General features: G+C 42.3%; 1 protein-coding gene across 1 annotated transcript in view; it reads right to left on the reverse strand.

Annotated features, from left to right (window-relative positions):
• Window positions 1–13,661, reverse strand: part of PXDN (peroxidasin) — a 144,467-nt gene extending 130,806 nt beyond the window's left edge. The window contains exon 1 of the mRNA XM_049902573.1: window positions 13,275–13,661. Coding sequence (XP_049758530.1) covers window positions 13,275–13,483 — 209 coding nt within the window. The 5' untranslated portion in view covers window positions 13,484–13,661. The remainder of the gene's footprint in view (window positions 1–13,274) is intronic.
• Window positions 13,662–22,049: the final 8,388 nt, after the last annotated feature.

The following is a 22,049-nucleotide window of genomic DNA, read 5'->3' on the forward strand; positions in this document are numbered from 1 at the left end:
CAAACAAAGCAGCATGGCTGTATTCTAACAAAACTATTTGCAAAAACAGGCAGCTAGCCCACATGCCATAGTGTGCCAACCTCTGGCTTAGAGCAGAACCTCCAAGGACAGCTGCTCAACCAAGAACATCCCCATTGAATTTGTGTGAGTGAGAAACTCACACTGTTTTAATCCACTGAGGTTTTGTGACTGTTTATTATAGCAGCTTGCATTAAATTACCCTGACTAATTGATTCGATGGCACTGGGTTTTTGTTTTTGTTTTTTTTTTTTAATACAACGGTATTACAAAGACAAAGGAAAAACACCAGGGTTGATTAATTTTTTTTGTTGTTGTTGTTAATCTGGACTTTGCAATGGGAATTCAGTCATTACTTTATTCTGATTTGTATTTATCTTTACCAAAACTTGTTGCAGAGGAGTTTAAGGAAGATTAAAAATAGAGTTAAAAAGAAAGAAAAAAAGTTGAGGACTTCTACTTTTGACCAAGATGGCATAATGGAGACTGGACTTACCCTCCTGCCTGAAACAACTAAAAAAACTGACAAAACATATGAAACAACTGTTCTTATGACACTGTACATCAGTCAATGGCAGGCAGTGATCCCTGAGAGAAAGAAAATGAACAAGACAAGCCCTACAAATGGCCCAGCTTACTTACTGCATAAGAGAGATTCCAGGGAAAACCTAAGCAGAGCCTGGAAGACTCTGCATTGAGAAAATGATGCTGTGAATCTGGGGAGGCCAAGACAGCTAAAATGCAGAGGACAGAGTGCCAGAGGTAAGATATTTATATACTCCAGGGGAAAAAGACAGAAAACTCCTCAGATCAACAGTGGCCCCCTCAAGTATTCAGCCAAGCACTGATCAGCACATGTGTACCTAAGCCTGGGGAAAAACCACCCGAAAGAATTAAATGTCACAGTGCCCAGGACTCATACAAGGCCAGGAACAGTACCTGTTCCCACCAACCAGACTAGAAAACCTCAAGATTTACAGGTCGTTGAGTAGAGTTCAATAGTATAATTATCCCTAGACTGAGCACTACTCCAGTCCTGCCTGACAAAGCTTAAAAGCAAGATCTGAAACAATCAAACTGGTTCCAAGTAACTTAACTACCCTCTAGGATAAAGCTCAAGAATAATTATAGGAATACAATAATAATCCTGCACACAACAAGACAAAAGGCACAATGTCTGGAATCTAATAAAAAGTAACATGCATGAAAAGAAACAGGAAACTATAATCTATAATGAGGAGATTAAACCAATCAATCAAAACTGGCTCAGCACTGACAAAGAAGTTAGAATTAGGAGATATGGATATTAAAAGAATTATTAAACTATATTGTAAAAGTTGAAAATGTTAAGACATGGAAATTTTTTTTTAAAGAAGACTCAGATTTTCGAGATGAAAATGTCTGAAATGAAAAATACACTGGATAGTATTAACAGCAGATTACACATTGAAGAAGAAAAGACTGGTGGCTTTGAAAACATAGCAATAGATACGACTAAAAATGAAACATACAGAAAAAAAAAAAAAAGGTCCACAATTAAAAACAAAATTGAACAGAGGCAGGGAGCTGTGGGATATTTAAGTGAACCACTATATGGGTAACTGGAATAATCAAAGGAGAGGAGACAAAGGTGGGGACAAAAAAAAATTGGTAAACTACCATCCAAAAATTTTCCAAATTTGTTGAAAACTGTAAACCCACAGATCCAAGCTTAAAAAAACCCAACCACAAAAAAAGGAGAGAAAACTACCTCAATGCATATCATAATCAAATTGCTCAAAACTTATGATATCAGAAATTTAAAAGCACTAAGAAACAAAAAACATGATACATACAGAAGACCAAAGATAAAGATGACAGTAGATTTCTCGTGGGAAACAATGTAAGTGAGAAGAGGGTGAATGGAGCAACATTTTTAAAATGTAAAAGAAAAAACTGCCAACCTAGAATTCTATACACAGCAAAAATATAATTCAAACATAAAGGCAAAATAAAGAATTTTTTAGACAAAGTTGAAAAGAATCCATCACCAACAGATCTTCACTACAAGAAATGCAAAAGAAAGTCCTTCAAGCAAAAGGATAGAAATATGGATATACACAAAGGAATGAAAAGCACCAGAAACAATGGAGAAATTTTTATTGTTTAAATCTCTTAAAACAATAATTAACCCCCACTAGAATGACTATTTTTTTTTTTTTTAGAATGACTATTAAGTTTTTCTAGAATGACTATAGGACCCCCGGTGGCACAGTGGTTAAGAGTTCAGCTGCTCATCAAGAGGTCAGCAGTTCAAATCTACCAGCCACTCCTTAGAAACCATATGGGGCAGTTCTACTCTGTCCTATAGGGTCACGATGAGTTGGAATTGACTCGATGGCAATGGGCTTTGGGGGGTTTAGAATGACTATCATCAAAAAAATGTAAAATAACAGGTGTTGGCAAGGATGTGGAGAAACTGGAGACATCATCCATCGCTGGAGGGAATGCAAAATGGTACAACTGCTGTGAAAAACAACTTGGCAGTTCCTCAAAAAGTTAAACATAGAACTAACATAAGACCCAGCAATAACGATTCTAGGTATCTGCCCAAAAGAAGTGACAGCAGGAACAAAACATATACCAATGTTAACTGCAGCACTATTGACAGTAGTCACAAGTGGGAACAACCCAAACGTCCTTCAACTGACAAAACGTGGCATGTACATACAACGGAATTTACTCGGCCATAAAGAGAAATAAATCCTGATGCATGCTACAAAATCACCGAACCCTGAAAACACTATACAGAGTGAAATAAGTCAGCCACAAAAGGAAAAATATTATATGATCCCACTTACATGCAACAGGTAAATGTATAGAGATCAAAAACTTAGTAAGGGCTACCAGGGATGAGAGAGAAGACAAAAGTGGAAATCATTGCTTAGGGGGCACAAAGTTTCTGTTAGTGGTGGCAGAATAATTTGAAAAAGGATAGTGGTAATGGGTACAAAATAAGATGAATGTAATCAAGTCACTGAATTTACATGTAAAAGTTGTTGAATTGGTACATGTTTTGTTATATACACTTTTACCACAATAAAAAATACATAATTGTATAAACAAAATGAAAAATGTAGTGTGGGATTTATAAGTTAAAGTGTATGACAAAAATATAAAGTGTTGGGGAAAAGAAAATGCTCCCACCAGCCAGACTGGAAAACATTTAAGACTCGTGGGCCACTGAGTAGAGCACACTGACGAAGCTTAAAAGCAAGATCTGAAATGACCAAATTGTGTTCAAGTAACTTAACTGTAAGGCTCTAATACTATTTTAAGGTTATTATACTAAATTTGAAGCTAGAGTGTGATAAGACAGAGATGTATACCATAAATCCTAAAGCAACCATGAAAATAACAACAAAAGCGTTACAGCTAGTAGTCAACAAAGGGGATCAAATGTAAGCATTTAAAACACGCATTTGATCAAAAGAAGGCAGAAAAGTAGGGAAAAGAAACAAAAACAAATGAGACAAATAGAAAAAAAATTAGCAAGATGATGGATTTAAACCTAAACATACTAATTATCACATTAAATTTAAATGGTCTAAATACCCCAATTAAAAGGCAGAGGTTGTCACAGTAGATAAAAAAGTAAGACCCAAAACTAATTGCTACCTACAGGAAATACATGTAGTATACAAAACACAAAAAAGTTAAAAATAATGGGTAAAAAAATATGATGCTAACTCTAATCAAAACAAAGTGGGAGTGGCAATATTTATATTAGACAAAGAGATTTCTGAGCTAAGAATATTACCAAGAATAAAAAAAGATATTTTATAATAATACACAGGTCTATTAACCAGGAGCTCATAACAATCCTAAATGTTTGTGCATCTAATAACAAAACATCAATACACATAAAATAAAAATTGATAGAAACTCAATGAGAAACAGATCAACCTACAATTATAATTGACAAACTAAGTGAGCAGAGAACCAGCAAAGATATAGAAATTTGAACACTATCGATGAACTTGACCTAACTGATATTTATAGAAGATTCCATCCAATAACAGCAGAATGCATTCTTTTCCAGCACACAGAACATTTTCCAAGACAGACCATATTCAGTGCCATAAAGCAAGTCTCAATAAAGTTAAACAGATCCAAGTCATACAACACGTATCCTCTGATCATAATGGAATTAAATTAGAGAAATCAATAACAAAGATTCCTAAATCAGTAACACACTTCTAAACAACTCTGAGTCAACAATGGGGCTGAAAGGATTTTGAAAATCAGAAAGTATCCTGAACAGAATAAAAGTGAAAACATGCATACCAAAATGTACTGATGCCTCTAAAACTGTACATGGAGAGAAATGGATAGCCCTAAACACCTATTTTAAAAAAGAAAAAATGTCTCCAATGACTTCAACTTCCACCTTAATAAATTAGAAAAACAGCTAATTAAACAAAGTAAATAGAAGAAATAACAAAGCAGAAATCAATGAAATAGAGAAAAATCAATGAAACCAGCAGCCTGTTCTTTGCAAGGACCAACAAAACTGATAAACTTCTAGCCAAAATGATCAGAAACAAATAGGGAAGACAAATTTCAATTATCAGTAACAAAACAAGTGCTATCCACAGATTCCTCAGATATTAAAAAGATAATTTTAAAAAATACTATGAACAACTTTATCACAACAGGTTTGAAATTTTATATGAAATGGCCAAGTTCCATGACAGGCATAATCTACCAAAGCTCACTCGAGAAGAAATAACTATCCTGAATAGTCCTATATCTATTAAAGAAATTTAAATTGCAGTTAAAAACTTTCCCATAAAGACAACTCCACACCCAAATCGATATACTGATAAAATCTAACAAACATTTAAGGAAGAAATAAAACCAATTCTACATGCATACTTCAAAAAAACTGTAAAGAAGGGAATGTTTCTCAACTCATTCTATGAGGCAAGATTTACCCTGATGTGCCAAAAGCAGATAAAATATTCCATGAAAGGAAAACTAAAGACTAAAATCTTCCCTTGTGAATGTAGATGCAAAAATCCTAAATCAGGGCAGAATGGTGTAAGGGAAGGATTACCAAGGGGAGCAAGAAAACTTTGGGGGCAATGGATATGATGTTTGCTGTCCTGGCCATGGTGACGATTTCACAGAAAAAGACATACGCCAGAGCTCATCAAAGCACACACTTCAAACATGTCCACCTTCTGAAATGCCACTTATGTCTCAATAAAGCTGGATTTTTTAAAGGGAAAACTCATCAGGACAAAATGTCAAATAAGGGAAGTAAGTCATCAGTTAGGCTTCTGCTTCAGACCTTCACATAGAGCAAACGACTAGATGATCTCGCAGGCAAGCCCCTTGGAAGCCTTTTGAGCTCTTCAGTGCTCCGTATATGGCCGACTATTCCAGACAGGGTAGATGCTTAATAAATGACTAATCAGACAGTGTGTAGTAAGTATAAACACTAGCCCCTTACTCTCTGAGCTCCTCAGATGGGCTGAGGAGCTAGACACAAATAAGGTATGATCCCTACCTTCAGTTAGCTGATTACACAGTGGGCAAGCATTTCTGGAGCAAACCACCATTTAAAAAAAAAGTGTGAAGTAAATCCTACGAGATGAACAAAGAGTGCTCTGGGGCAACGGATCAATTATTCGTGACCCAGGATTGTTATGCTAGGTTATTTTAGGGTCAGTGTCTCCCATTTCCCCAGCCTTCACGGTGCTTACAAGTAGGGGAGAGAGCAACCATTTCCAGAGTCGATTAGTTAACAAGGATCATTGAAAAACTAATACAGGCAGATCCCTCAAACCTTGTATCAAAGCCAGAAAATGGAGACCACAAGATGTAACTCATTAAACAATCAAAGCATTTTCCCTTAATTTTCTTCCCAGCTTCAGCTTACATCAGGAGTAATCATTCCACTGAGGTGTTCCTTAGGCTTTACCTATTTTGTTTACGGACTTGTGGCATCTCAAGAGAAACCAAACGACTAGGAAAGAAATGTATGTCCTTATTTTCAAAGTATACGTCAAGACGAAGAAAATATAAATCATTGTGTTCTATGGAGAAGGATTTTGATGCTATTTAAATTATTTTAAACACCCCAAAAACATTCACTTTCCAATCAACGTATCTATGCTGGGGCCCTGGTGGTGTAGTGGTTAAGCGCCCAGCTGCTAAGCAAAAAAGGTCAAGGGTTCCAACCCACCAGCCACTCCAGGGGAGAAAGATGTGGCAGTCTGCTCCAATAAAGATTACAGCTTTGGGAACCCTATGGGGCAGTTCTGTCATGGTCTACAGGGTTACTAAGAGTCAGAATCGACTCAACGGCAACGGGTTATGTGCAGATAGCACGCAGTAATCCAATCCCTGATCTCAAAAAGCTGCTGGTCTAATCACAACACAATGAATGTATAATCAGTGTCACTGAATTGTACATATAAAAATTGTTAAAGTGGCAAATGTTTGGTTATATGTACTTTTATCACAATTAAAAAAAAAAAAAAAAAAGCTATTAGCCTAAATAGGAAAATATCACCAACAGACAAAATAACTACATTTTAATTGACCAAGCATCAAACACAGAAAATTTTAACTGCTCTTAAATTGAATTCACCAGGGAAGTGTACTTTTAAATAAATCTCATTTTCTTCTGTATCCCAAAGGGTATGAAACTGTCACCAGTAAAATAACGAATAAAACCAAAGACTGTGACGTACAAGTAACCTGACACGATAGACACTGTAGGTCAGTGATGCCCAGCAACCTCCAAGATCATACAGGAAGACTAGAACTCAGGTCTCCAGCCCAGAGTTCTGCCTTTCTGGAGCTCTGCTGCCACACCCGGCGTACATTCATCCACTTGCATTTTTATTTCACTTCTCTTCATTGTCAACTGCAAAAAGAAAAGCCTGGTTTTCTCCAATCAAAAAGATAAGAACGTATGATTAGCAAATGGGAATGAAACATAACGCATGTTATCTTCCACCTTTTACCTGGTTTTCAAATAAATGAAAAGATTAACTCTGGAGAATGGAATTTTACCTCTGCGTTAAACTTTTTAATTTCAATTTTTAATTTTCAGCCTTGAATCAGTGTGGTAGATAGCTCTTATCTAGCCTGCCCAACATCCTTTCTAGTCTTGTAAGAAAATGCCTGTTTGCATTCTAGGCACATGTTCAGAACAGCAGACTCTATCCATCGCTCCAGAAGCAGCCATGAGCCCGAGGCCTGGTGATCAAGGCCTTCCATCCCTCCCAGTGATCTGCTCATGAAGGGGAATGTCACACCATCAGGTCCATTAAAACTAGCCCCAAAACTTCTGCTGTGCACCCAAAAAAGAGTCATCCGTTCTCTTCTTGCTGGACTTACGGCTGTCAGAAGGTAAACCTAAAGGTTTTAGCCAGTCGTCACTGAGCAGGGAAATCAAGTCAACAGAGAAGGAAGCTGAGCCGAGTCACCAAGGGAAGAAAACCAAGCCACGAAGGCAGCATTCAGACCCTAGATCAACCCAAGCTTAAAGTCGAGCTGCCTCTTGGAGTTTAGTCACGTGGACTAATATACTTTCTTTTGTACAACCAAAATAATCCTGGCTAAAATAGCTGGTATAAGGACAATTTCCTTGACATATTAAGAACATTAAGAAAGGGGAGCCATTGTTCGAAAAACCGAAGTACAGCTAAAACGTTGTATGAATTTCTAACAGGCAAGATTCTTTGCAAACACATAGTTTCAAACATTCAATTTTCAAATGTTAAAGTTGTAGTTGTAACTAAGCATATAACATACTCCCCAAATGACAAACTAGACTTCCCAGTAATCCAAAAGTCACGGCCCTCCAGGGATGGGCTCTCTCTGGGCTTATTCTTTTTTTCTTTTTAATATTGTACTAAATATTTATGTAACAAAACATTTTCCATCTCAACATTCTTCATATGAACAATTCTGTGGCATTAATTATGGTTAGGAACCCTGTGGCACAAAGGATAAGTGCCTGGCTGCTAACCAAAACGTCAGCAGTTTGAACCCACCAGGCCACTCCTCTGAAAAAAGACCTTAGCGATCTGCTCCCATAAAGATTACAGTTTAGGGAACACTATGAGGCAGTTCTGCTGTCACGTCAGTCGAGGTAAGTCCAACACTGACTCAATGGCACCTAAGCACATTACCAACAATTACGTTTATCATGTTGTTCAATCACTGCCAATAACCATTTCTAGATTTTTCCATCACCCGTAACAGTACCTCAGTGTCCCCTAAACTAAGCTTATTCTTGAAGGCTTAAGATTTTCTTCTCTTCTGAACACAGCACACTGTGAGCACCTAATCAAACTGATAATAAACCACCTTCCAGGCGTCTACACGTGATTCCTCCACAACAGCTAGTAGGTTGAGCAACTATTTGGCAGTCCACCCAACATTTTGGAAAAATAAATCATCAGTACCTAAATATTTTTTTACATGTCCTTATGGTACTTTCCATATGTATTTGAGTGGCGATAATACCTTGACTTCAACATAATAGCTAATTTAAAAGTAATTGGTTTTATGTATCTTAAAGACTCATCAGCTGAGGCCAGACGAGACCTGATACCGCTCAGGGGAGGGTTAACCAGTAAGCAAGGTACGCGTTGACTTAACGGTGTTCACTTACTAATCTGTAGTGCACAATTTCACCTAGTTCAGATTAGTTATGTAAGCACAAGTAAGCCCGTGCATGCCTTGTTCATCGGGTAATCTGCTCCTGTAAGTCGTTAAGTCAGTCTTACTGCCTCTGACTTCTACTACTGCAAATCTCCCAGCAAAGGAGAAGAGGCTAGCTGAGAGTATCCCTGGAGGCCATTTGGCCAGGAGTGAGGGCAGTTCTAGTGCTCCAGGAAAACGAAGCAAAGAAAGTGAATACTGCCAAGTGCTCAAAGAGAAAAAAAGTCCAGCTCGAAAGCACTCCCAACAGACAGCTTTACTCCACTGCCCACCACTCCAGCCCCTTCTCCTAACCCTCAGGGAACAAGTTTTACCTCCCTCCAATTCTAGGGAGTTCTCATTTCTGTGAAAAGGTACTAACTGTATAACGGAAGTTGGTGGAGAAATTAGACTCTCCTTACAGCCAAGTCTGGGTTAGCCACACAGCTTATAAACCTAAATCTTGGGCAACAGCTGTAGTTTACTTGGCAAGTCTTAACAAGACAAACGAAAACACTTAAATGGCCAGAAGACTCATTTCTCAACCAGGGTGTCATGATTCCCAGGGGAGGCCTGCAGGAGGGTGAGGAACCCCTGAAGCTACACAGGAGGTTGGCAGCAACGCTGCGACCTTCTATTGCTTGCAGAAAGTGGGCAGCCACTTGGCCCCATACCACCAGAGATGGTCCAGTACCCGGAAACTTGGCCACCGCCTCTATTCCCACAAAGCCCAGTACTTCCTGGTATGTATGGTCACTCTCATCACACCACTGGAAATTTCTCCTAACTCCTCCAATGTCCCCACTAGACTGTGTATTCCATAAGGAGTCAGGTCTCTTTTATGAACGAAGTACAGCCCTAACACTTAATCCTGTAGCAAAACCTCTTGCCATTGAGTCAATTCCTACTCATAGCAACCCTATAGGACAGAGTAGAAATGCCCCAAAGGGTTTCCAAAGGAGTGGCTGTGGATTCGAACTGCGGACCTCTTGGTTGGCAGCTGTAGCTCTTAACCACTGTGCCACCAGGGCTCCTAATGCATAGTAATTGACCAGAAAATAGCTGATCAATGAGTAAGCCAACGTCTCGCAGACTAACCCACGTGCCCAGCACTCTCCTTCAGACCCAGCAGCTGGCATGCTTTGGGGCCATGTCCACTGATACCTCTCTTGGCCCCACCCCAAACTTCATGTCTCGGACTCTCCTCCAGCTCCAGGGTTTCCTGTCACATTGGCTGCAGTTCGGGGTCACTCTCATGGTTTTAGAGTAGCTTAGGATGGATGTTAGTTTTGAAGAGCTGATTCCCATGACCTCAACAGTGGAGGATATAGAGGAAAGAAAGGAAGTCAGAAAATGACGGACAAATATGAAGGGCAAAGGCCCTGACATGCCCGTGGCCTCAACATCAGTACAGAATCCCTTTTGAGAAACAATCTTTAAATTTTTACTTCCCAAAAAGGCTGGGATTGAGAGGAGGGAAGGAAGGGGGCAGGGTAAAAATATCATAAATAAATTTCAGTATAAGTTTTTAATTATCATTCTAACAAACTTCCATTGTACTGAATATGGTATGGTATTCAAAAGTTAAACATCGCTATGGAAACGTCCGAGCAAAACTGAAGTGATACATCTTGATAGTGTTACAAAGGCGTTCTCTTAAATGGCAGGAGAGCGACATACCAGCAAAACCACACAGAGCCCTGAGGACGCTAGTATCACAGGTTGTCTGGCTGGTGTTTATTCTAGAATACCACATTCTACTTCTCAGTTGGAGGTAACCTCAAGGGTCAAACCAAACCTGAATCACAAGGTGGTCTTATACCATTATTTTCTGCCCCAAACCACAAATCAAAACAATCCAATATTAGGCCTGGCTTGAACACACTCCTGAAACGATGTGGAAGGAAAAAAGGTCTAATATTTTCCAGTAACATCTGATTCAATCTTCTTTTTATGGGGCAGGGAGGAGGTCTTGAAAGCAAAGGGGTGATGTGATGGTTGGATGGCCCAACCAGGTTCTAGAAGAGCCAGTTTCTTTATTTTCCTATCTTTTATGTTCACAATTTCCACCAAAATGCCAAAAACTAAAATAATGATAATAATAACTACATAAGGAGAATGGGAGAAACTACAACAGCAGACAAGAGAAATTAGCGTGCTTTCAAAAGATTAAAAATGGATCGATGGACGATTATTACCAGCGTTAGCTGAACCAAGACTCCTAATTAACGTGCCAGCAGAGAGGGCTATGCGGGAATTACCCAGTCATGCAGAAATGGTTGAAAATAAGTGAGAATCCGGTCATTCTCCCCATTCCAAACAGCTAGGGAACTCTTCTGGTGATGGCTCACTTCCTTCTTACCACATTCAGGAGACAGCAGAACTTCTAGCTACTAGTTCTACACTCTTTTCCATGTCACTAATAATAGTAATAGGCAGCTGTACTTGTTCTCTCTGAGCCTGTTTCCACATCTGTAAAATGGGTATGTGTTCAGGTCATTGACACTCTCCTTAGTTCTATAATGGATTTGGTCAGCTTAACATCTTTTTTGCTTGTCTCACAGAACTGATGAGATCAAACAGTAATTTCAAAACATTTTTGAAAACTATAAAAATAAAAATAGAAGGTATAAATTTATGCAAATAAACGCTTGCTGTACCTCTTCCAAATGCTGGGACAAGGTCACTTCACTCTCATACGCTTGGCCACTTTTACAAATGCTTTAAGTTTTTATGGAGGACCCTAGTGGTTAAGAACTCGGCTGCTAACTAAAAGGTCAGCAGTTCGAATCCACCAGGTGCTCCGTGGCAATCCTACTGGGGCAGTTCTACTCTGCCCTCTCAGGTCACTATAAGCCAGAATCGACTCTACTACAACAGGTTTGGTTTCTTACCATGCGTAGCATGGCAGAGGACCCACTTTGGTCCTATAAACACTCATATTTTAAAATACTGTTCTTTTTAAAAAGCAATTAAGATTTGGGGACAGAGCATATTACAAGTATCAGACTTTGGCCAGATATGAATAATGGTTTCATTGTCCAAGTTTTTTCCACTGACTCACTAAAGAATTAAAAGTATCCATATCCAGAGAAACCTCACCCTGTCCCATTTTAAAAATCCATTCCTTTATATACTATGTCGCCCTCTTGGCTATGAGCCCTTTGCTGGCCATTCAAACTCCCTGGGAAGCAAAGTTCTCTCTCTAGGGAGAAACTATTTCAAAGACTGAGAATAAGTGACCCACCAAAGGACCCTGCGGGGAGTTGCCTAAAAAACTCAATGACCACTAAGAAAGGTGTTCTGTCAATGTACTTTCTTTTAAATGGAAGAAACACTAACCACCCACTTTCTGAACAGTTCACTAAAAATTTTACAACGTTTGCAGGGTTTTTCAGGGGTGCCAAAAGTTCTCCGGCTGAGCCAGGAAAAGTGAAAACTATTTTTGGCATTCCGAATGGCAGCTATAGGACACTGAGCTACAAGTCAGCACCTAAAACGAACGCCTGCCTTTACAGATTTTGAAAACATCTAATCAAAGTCTCCTCAGAACACATCAAGTCCTGCAGCGAACTCTGGCGGCATTTCCGTACCGAAGAAAAACACACACCCCACAAAATGATGGGAATTCCTTCCTCCCTTCTGAGAGCCCTAGGTTGGCACGAAGGTCGGAGAAAGTTTTTCGTGTTTACGGTGAGATTCGTGAAGTGTGTCTCCTGTAATACATTTTATTAACTTTAAAGTGAATTATTAATAAAGTTTAGTACGTCCGATGAATACAGAGAATCCAGGTTATTTAAAAAAAAAAAAAAAAAAAAGCTTGCAAAGGGCAGATTAAGTTATGTATCGAAGGATCCAGAAGCTTCTCTAAGCACCTCGGATTTCCTCCTAGACCGGGTTTTGCTCTGCAGAACTTAGTAACCCGCGACAGGGCCCCTTCCTGGGCAACTTCACAGACCGGCTTGGGGAAGAATGAAGAGAAAGCCAAGCTAGGAGCGAAGACCGCGGCATCCTGCAGGACGCTCCTCCGGGGACGGACCTCTACTCTACAAGCACCTGGGAGGACGTGCGGAAGCTGGCTGGGCAAGGGTCTGCAGGCTGGGGCCGCAGGTAAATACAGGGCCAGGGGAGAGTCAGCCGCGCAGGGGAGGAGGGCGGGCTGACCGCGCTCCCGGGAGCTGGGGAGAGCTACAAAAAGCAGGGAGGGGAGGGGAGGGCTGGGGAGAGGAGGGGGCCCGGAGGTGAGCGCGAGGCCGAGGAAGGCCGGGGAGGAGGCAGGAAGAGGAGCGGGGGAGCGGAGGAGGAAAGCAGGAGGGGGAGTGGGAGCCGAGCAGAGGAGGCCCGGGACACCAGCGGGGACTCCCCGGCGTCTCCCGACCACTTCCAAATTAAGCGGTGGAATCTGGAGTTGGCCACAACGGCGGCTGCAGCCGGCGGCCGGCGCCAGGGCTGCGGCGAAGGTCCGGCTCCGCACCCGCGGCGCCCCAGCCGGGGCGGCCAGACAAAGGCGGCAGCGGGTCCCGACCTCCCGGGCCCGGGAGCGCACTTACAGGATGGAAGTCTGCGGCGCCACGGCGGGCACGGTCTCCAGCATCAGATGCATGCACCGCACGGTGGTGCGGAAACACAGGCAGCGGCTGGGGCACCCGCCGCCGCCCCCGCCGCCCGGCTTCGGGGAGACCCCCACCAGCACCCCCCAGCTGCCGCAGAGCAGGAGCGCCAGGCACCATCGCGCGGGACCCGCGCGGCGCGCGGTCATGGCCCACCGGCTGCGCGGACGGACAGACTGCAGGCGGACGGAGGGGCCGAGGCGTGCTCCCCGCGCAGAACCCAGAGCGCCCGCTGCGTCCTGCCGGCCCGGCTCCCCGACTGCGCCGGCTGGGAGCAGGGCGGATTTCCCAGCTGTGGGCAGGGGGAGCGGGCCGGGGGGGCGGCCAGCTGTGCACATGCGCCGTGGCTCCTCCCCACCTCCCCCGAGCCTCCCAGAAGGGCCGCGGGGCGGAGCGAGGGATGCGCGGGCTGTTCCGAGTCCCCGGCGGCTCTGCCTGGGATTCCCTGCGGCGCCGTGGCCCCCGATGGGCCGGCGAGGCCAAGGCCTCCACCCCGGCTTCACCGGGTGTGAAACTTCTCCGTGGTGGAAAGCTAAGAGCATTCGGGGCCCGGGTTTGAATCCCAGAGTCTCCGTTTAGGAGCTGAGTGTCCTCCGAAAAGTTATTTCACCTCACTTAACCTCAGTTTCCACATCTGTGCAATAAATTGGGTTTTGTTTAATACTTTCAGCGTACTTACAATTTTCCAGGCTCTCCCCTCTCTCAGTTATATCCATATGACTTCAAAACAATATCTCAGATGGCAGCTCAGACCCACTAAATGTTTCGGGAGAGAAAGATCTCGGTCCTGGAAATTCTATAGGGCAGTGCGACTCCGTCTTGTAGGGTCGCTATGAGTTACAATCAACTTGACGGCATCGGGTTTGTTTGTTTTGGTTTGGTTTGGTTTGGTTTAGGTTTGAATAATAGATGGTTTGTGTAGAGTCCTTGGTGCAAGGCACAGCTAGGTAGGGGCTTATGATCTTTCATTCTCTCTTCTGTTGGGTGGAATGGGGGAAAGGAGAACCTTGGGCCCACCACATGTTGGATTTATACGGATACAACAGAAGACATGGAAAGGAGGTAAGAAATGGAAGTTAAATATAGACAGAATGCCTTTTAAGATTTTACATACATTTTCTCAGTAATTTTCACAACCACCCTCTCTTTCCATTTATCCATTCTTGGTTGAGGCTGAGTAGTTTGCCTAAAGCCACACAGTAAGGGCTACATTCAGAATTTGAGCCCAGGTCTGTTTTGACCCCCCAAACCTGTGGTCGTCCATGTACCTTACGGTGCTGGTGTTCCAGCATTGTGGGATGGCAACGGTGGGGTGATATATTTATCTGTTGCTGTGTAGCAGATTACTACCAAGCTTTGCTTAAAACAACAAACACTTTCAGAAGGTCGGGAATCTGGCAGCAGCTTAACTGGGTGGCTCTGGCTCAGGGTCTGTCATGAGGTTGCAGGTTAGTTGTCTGCTGAAGAGACTGAAGATTCGTCTTCCAAGCCCGCTCATATGCCTGTTGGCAGGACGTTTCCATTTCTTGCCACACGGGCATCTCTACAAACTAGCTCAGAGAACATGGCCGCTGGCTTCCCCAGAGTAAGTATCCCAAGAAAGAGAATGAGAGCACCCGCGGTAAAAGCCACGGTCTTTTTATAACCTAATCTCAGAAGCGACAAACCATTGCTTCTGCTGGATTCTGTCCCTAGAATCAAGTGATAAACCCAGCTCACACTCAAGGGGAGGAAATTACACAAATGCCTATGTCCTAGTGCTGCAGCTGTGACAGACATACCATCAGTGGGTGGCTTTAAAGAACATAAATTTATTTGCTCGCAGTTTAGGAGGCCAGAAGTCCAAATTCAGAGTTTGGCTCTAGGAGGAGGTCCTTCATCTATTTCAGTTTCTAGTAGCTGGCAATCCTTGATTCCTTATCGATCTCCATGTGGCGTCTGCCTTCCCCGTTAGTGCTTTTATTTCTGTGTCTGTGCTGCTCCTTATAACTCAGCACATTTAAGTTAGGGCACACCCTGAACTGATAGGAGATCATTAGCATAACAAAAATTTCTATTCCAAAATGGAATTATGTCCACAGCTAGAAGGGTTTAGCATTCCACCACCTATTCTGGGGAGACGCGATTCAATCCATAACAACAAGGGTGTGAATACCAGAAGGCGGGAGACCTTTTTAAGGTTAACTCTTCTGAGTTAGTAAGGAACCAAGGAAGTGTACAGAAATAATCTAAGGTGACGTAAGGGCAGAACATTGGGTGGGAGTTAAAAATAGTCAGGTTGAGCAGAGCTGGGAGCAGAGGTGATGTGGTGCCTGGGAACAACGCTGGGCTTACATCCTGACTTCTCTCCAGTCTCAGGACTGCCGCTGTAGTAACAACCCAGCCACGCCAACGTTCTCTGAGAAATAGCCTTGTGCCCAATGCTTACATAGAAGAACTTGCTTAATCTTCACAGAGCAATAGCTATGTTATTATTATCCCCCTTTTATATAGAAGCAATTTCTCCATTTATCAGGACCTTGCTTATTGGTCCAGTTGTAAGAATTTTTGTTTTTTTTATGTTGAAGTGTAATCCATATTGAAGGCTGAAAAAAGATTGAAGTTGTCCAGGATTTCATTTTACTTGGATCCACAACCAACGCTCATGGAAGCAGCAGTCAAGAAATCAAATGATGTATTGCATTGGGCAAATCTGCTACAAAAGACCTCTATAAAGTGCTGAAAAGCAAAGATGTCACTTTGAGGACTGAAAAGGTGCACCTGAACCAACCCATGGTATTTTCAGTCACCTCATATACATACGAAACCTGGACAATGAATAAGGAAGACCGCAGAAGAGTTGATGCCCTTGAATTATGGTGTTGGCGAAGAATGTTGACTATACCACGGACCGCCAGAATAAGAAACAAATCTGTCTTGTAAGAAGTACAGCCGGAATGCTTCTTGGAAGCCAGGATGGCGAGATTTCATCTCATGTACTTTGGATATAAAAAAAAATCATGGACATCATGCTTGGTAAAGTAGAGGGTCTGCGAAAAGGAGGAAAACCCTCAGTGAGATGGATTGACACAGCCGCTGCAACAATGGGCTCAAACATAGCAAAGATTGTGAGGATGGTGCAGGAATGGTCGGTGTTTCATTCCGTTGTACATAAGGTCACTATGGGTCAGAACCGACTCGACAGCACCTAACAACTGCAACATAGAAGAGCAAGCTGAGATTCAGAAGGTTATGCAATTTTCCAAGAGGCATACAGTTTCTAAGTGATTGCATTAATTAAGGTTGATGCTAGCTCTGTGACAGATAGACCTAGGAATACAAAAAGTCCCACACGTAATAGAAGTTTCTCACTCATGCAATAGTCCAAAGACTCCATTTCTGGTTGATGGATAACTTTCCTCTCGGCTGCTTCCATCTTGTGGCTCCACCATTCCTAGAAGCTTGACGTCATCATCATCATCATCTTCATCCAGCAGAAGAAAAAGAGCTCCTCAGTGCTTAAGATGTTTGCTTTGGAAGTGACACACATCATTCCCACTCTCATTCTATTGACAAATATAGACACACGGCCACCCCTCGATGCAACTAAGAAAAAGAAATGGGAGTTTTTGGCTGGGGAGCCATTTTCCAAAGAAAACTCTATTCTGTGGAATCCACCACAGATTTTTGGTTGAAAGTGACCAAGCAGGAATTTTGAATCTGGATAGTCTGATGCTAGGCCCAATACTCTTCACCACTGTATTTTAAGTGGCTCCTCTCTCAGGTCAAGTTGCATCTCCCCTTCATGTCTCTGTTTCGTCATTCGTATGGAAAGCATACCAGACTATGTGTTCCAACTTCCTTTTAATACTAAGATTCTAAGATCCTATTAATAAATAGAGAACACACCGTGAAAGAAATTAAAGCTTTCCTCATCTGCAACATCTGGGGCCCTTAGTGGTCAAGAGCTTGGCTGCTAACCAAAAGATCGACAATACAAAGGCAGCAGCTGCTCCTTGGAAAGTCTATCGGGCAGTTCAGCTCTATCCCATCCAGTCACTATAAGTCGGAATTGACTCAATGGCAATGGTTTTTCGTTTTGTTTCATTTTTTGTTTTTTTGCTAAGACTCCTAGCTCAGGGTTTGACACCCTGTAGCAGCTCCACAAACAGAGGTTTCTCTTTTCCTCTTCATTTCCTTGACAGGGAAACCCAGACTTTCCAAAGACGTTCACGCTTAGGCAAAATGTCTGTCATTGGAGCTAGTATCCTCATTACAATATGGGACGTTCTGAGTTATCTAGGGCCACAGAACAAGCCACTCAGGTGTCCTACAAACTTACATCCACAGCTTTTTCCTGGGCTCCACAGTCTTCAAATTCCCTTACAGATACCTCTACCTGAATGTCTTGTAAGAATTTCAAGCTCATCGTGTCAGAAACCCAAAATATTATTCTCTGAAAAAATTTTTATTTCTCTCATAATTCCTAATTTGACCCTACAAACCACTTTCTGACAACTAGTACCTTGAAGTTATTCTTACCTCAGTTCTCACCCCACATTTAATTACAGTTAAAGGGGTTTTATTTTGACGACTATGTCTTAAGTCAGTTCTGATGTAAGTTGAATACATCATTTTTTATTATTTTTCATTATTATTGCCTTTTGTTATCAGTATCTTTATAAATCCAAACTTTATTTGTCTTTGGAGGTTGCAAACATTGCATATAAATTTACAGATACATTTTAATGCGTACATACATAAAAAAACACACAAATCATAAGATTTACGCCAATGATGAAGAAGAGCTGGACAACATGAGCATTTTGTCAGTTGTGGTAATAACTCCTTTTGTGGAAGGTTCTGGATCATCTGGATTCTCCCTGGGAATGGGGATGGCATTTCTAGTCAGAAAATTAGTGGGAGTCATCTGTATGGCCTTTTTCTTTTTTCTTCATATATTTCCCCCTAATGTCTCACTGCTTCCAGAATCTGCCTACCAGCTCCACCAAATCAACCATCATCAAGTCCATGTTTTCGAGCATCTGAAGCCCCAGGTTTAGTTTATACAAAAACTCCGGGTTAATCCTTTCACTCTAAAATTTTTTGACAACTTCTCTCCTTCCTCTTCCTCATTATTTTGTTGTTCTTACAGCATTTCTTTCCTTTTTAAAATCCTTTAAGCCCTGATCTGTCAGTTCTTTGCATCTATAATGTCAAGTTCTTGCCACATGGACAATTTTTTACCAATCTCTTCCATCATACTATCCTGATCAAACGCTTGGAACATGCTCACATTCCAAAAAACCAAAACCAAACCCAGTGCCGTCAAGTCGATTCCAACTCATAGTGACCCTATAGGACAGAGTAGAACTGCCCCATAGTTTCTGAGGAGCACCTGGCGGATTCGAACTGCCGACCTTTTGGTTAGCAGCCATAGCACTTAACCACTACGCCACCAGGGTTCCCATGCTCATGTAACACATTAATTTTTTCCATATCCCCTGTAGGCATTTTCCTGTAAATTCCTCCCAGGAAGATCTATTAAAGTTAAGGTGGATTAAAAAAAAAAACAAAACAGGTTGAAAGTGTGGTTTTTTGTAACTCAGATACGTGGTAAGTCAGGGACTACTTGTAATTATGAAATCCCATTCCTTCTATTTATTCGACATCGCTCAATCCATTTCTGTCCTTTCTATCCTCACTGCCTATAACTGGTTCTGGTCCTCATCAGTTCCCCTGGACAATTACTGCAGACCCCTTGCTCCACATCCTGCTTCTAGGGTCTGCTCCACTCCATCCTCCATCCAGCCAAACCAAAAATCCATTGCCATTGAGTCAATTCCGGCTCCTATTCGTAGCGACCCTACAGAACAGGGTAGAACTGCCCCGTAGGATTTCCAAGGTGTGGATGGTGGATTCGAACCACCAACCTTTTGGCTAGCAGCTGAACTCTTAACCGCCGTGCCACCAGGGCTCCATCCTCTACCCATTGGACCCAAGAATACATTACAGCCTTGACCCCTCCCTCCACATCCCTGTTCAAACCTTCTACTGCCCCTCTGGTTTGACAGAATGAAGTTTGCCTGGGGATCCTGATTCAGTAATGCCCACACACCAGGTCACTAGTCAGAATTGCCTCTGGAGAGCTTTTTGCTTGTGTTTGTAGTTGGGTTTGATTTTGTTTGTGTGCGTGTTTATTTATTTTAGACCAGATGTCCTGGCCTCATCCTAGGGATTCTGGTTCCATGCCTGCAGTATGACCCAGGATGCTGTGTTTTCTCAGCTCTTAAGTCTGCCATATGGCCAGGTTTGGTGACCTCTGGTCCTGGGCTCCATCTTCAGCTGTTTTGTCCTCCATTCCTGCACACCCACCTCTCCCCTTCTACCAGGCACCATGTTATTGCAACTCTTCTGCCTGGCAAACTCCTATTCAACATTCTAGCCCTTCTAGTTTCTGATGGCTCCTCCTTGTGAATCGTTTTAGCCCCCTTTCCCATCTCACTCCCCAGCATTAACCTCTCTCTACTGCTACATCATACTTTCCATAAAATCCCATGATTACGTTTCAATACCTAGACCTTCTTCATGGCTCTGAGCTCTGGGTGAAGGACCATGGACATCCACTCTTGCATCCCCTTCCTGGGCAATGATTGAGTGCCCAGTATATATCTGTTAATGTCCCTATGGTGCAAATGGTTTGTGCTTGTCTGCTAACCTCATGGTCCGTGGTTCAAACCCACTCAGCACTATCTCAGAAGAAAAGGCCTGGTGGTCTGCTTCCATTAAGATTACAGCCAAGAAAACTCTATGGAACAGTTATACTCTGTAACACATGGGGTTAGCATGAGTAAGAATCAAGTCTTGACTCTCCACAGTAGCTGTTTTGTTTTGTTTCCTTTTCAGATGACCTTAATGGCTTCTGGGCAGGCTTGTACTTCTAAGTCTGCCTTGACACTGACCTAGAATGGGAGATGGCCTTGAAAACATCCAGACAACACCTCAACATTTTCTGTACTAGATTTGTTTAAGTTTAGGAATCATAATAATTATCTTGATGCTTTATAGTATTTCATCTTCTCAACAAAGCTCTAAGGGTAGCCTTGAGTATTGGTATCTCATTTACCCTGATCCGTTGCTGTCGAGTCGATTCCGACTCATAGTGTCCCTATAGGACAGAGTAGAACTGCCCCCATAGGGTTTCCAAGGAGCATCTGGTGGATTCCAACTGCCGACCTTTTGGTTAGCAGACAAGCTCTTAACCACTGTGCCATCAGAGCTCTAGTTATTAAATTTCTAGCTAAATGTCCTGGTGCCACATGTAGAGTGGTGCTGCTCAGAGTGAAACTCGTGTCTCTGACTCCCCAGTTACCAGTCATCTATCTAGTCCAGCCTCTCTCACAGACAAACCTGCAGCCCTCATGCATCCCAAACCTGACAAGTCCCAACACCCCCAGCCTACTGCCATTTCAGGCAGGAGCTAGTCACTAACTCTTCTCAAAGCGAGCCATTTCTGTGGTATTGGGCTAGGAGGTGGAGAGTGATAAAATATACTATTTTGTCATCAATTCTCTTTTTTCAGTTCAATACTACTGAGTGCTACAGTGAACAGGGCTGTGCTAGGGTGAGCGCAGTGATGAATGAGGCCTGAAAGAACTTTAGTAATGACATATTTAAGTATATTGAGCTAAACGTGCTTCTCCATGTCTTTCGTTCATCAGTTCATCAGTTCCTGCTTCTGAGCCACAGAAGCCTAAACACTTCCACTTTCACGATGTTGACCTCCAAATAGGTCACTTGTCTGAGGGCTACGAAAGCTACTAAAGATTTCTTTTCCCCCGAAGCCAGGTAAAATATTCCCATTTTTCTCTGATGGCCACTTCCCAAATCTGATTATCTTACCCAAATCTAGGTATCTGTGCTACAGCAAACATTCCTTTCAGGTGCTGATTGTGCTAGGTAGCAATCTTTAACTGTTGAGATATTTGTACAAAGAAGTAAAGATTCAAACCAAAACCAAACCCATTGCCATAGAGTCAATTCCAACTCATAGCAACCCTATAGGACAGAGTATAACTGCCCCCATAGAGTTTCCAAGGAGTGCCTGGTGGATTCGAACTGCCAACCTTTTTAGTTAGCAGCCGTAGCACTTAACCACTATGCCACCAGGGTTTCCAAGTAAAGATTAGTGAGTTAGAATATACTATATTATCGCCACAGGTAAACATCTTTCTAGTATTCTGTGCTTTCAGCCAGGATCCATATGACATCAGCAGTGATATCCCTGGTTCCACATCCCCTTCTGAATCCAGCTTGAATTTCTGGCAGTTCCCTGTCAGTGTATTGGTAAAGATGCTTTTAAAATGATCTTCAGCAAAATTTTACTTGCTTGTGATATTAATGATATTGTTCAATAATTTCCACATTCGGTTGGATCACCTTTCTTGGGAATAGGCATAAACACGGATCTCTTCCAGTTGGTTGGCCAGGTAGTTGTCTTCCTAATTTCTTGCTATAGATGAGTGAGCACATCCATTTCTGCATCCGTTTGTTGAAACATCTCAGTTGATATTCTGTCAATCCCTGGAGCCTTGGTTTTTGCCAATGCCTTCAGTGCAGCTTGAACTGCTTCCTTCAGTACCATGCTACTTCCTGAAATGGTTGAACGTCGACAAATTCTTTTTGGTACAGTGATTCTATATATTCCTTCCATATTCTTTTGACACTTCCTGCATC

The sequence above is a fragment of the Elephas maximus genome, chromosome 12, assembly GCF_024166365.1.
Source record: "Elephas maximus indicus isolate mEleMax1 chromosome 12, mEleMax1 primary haplotype, whole genome shotgun sequence".
NCBI classification, from domain to species: Eukaryota; Metazoa; Chordata; class Mammalia; order Proboscidea; family Elephantidae; genus Elephas; species Elephas maximus.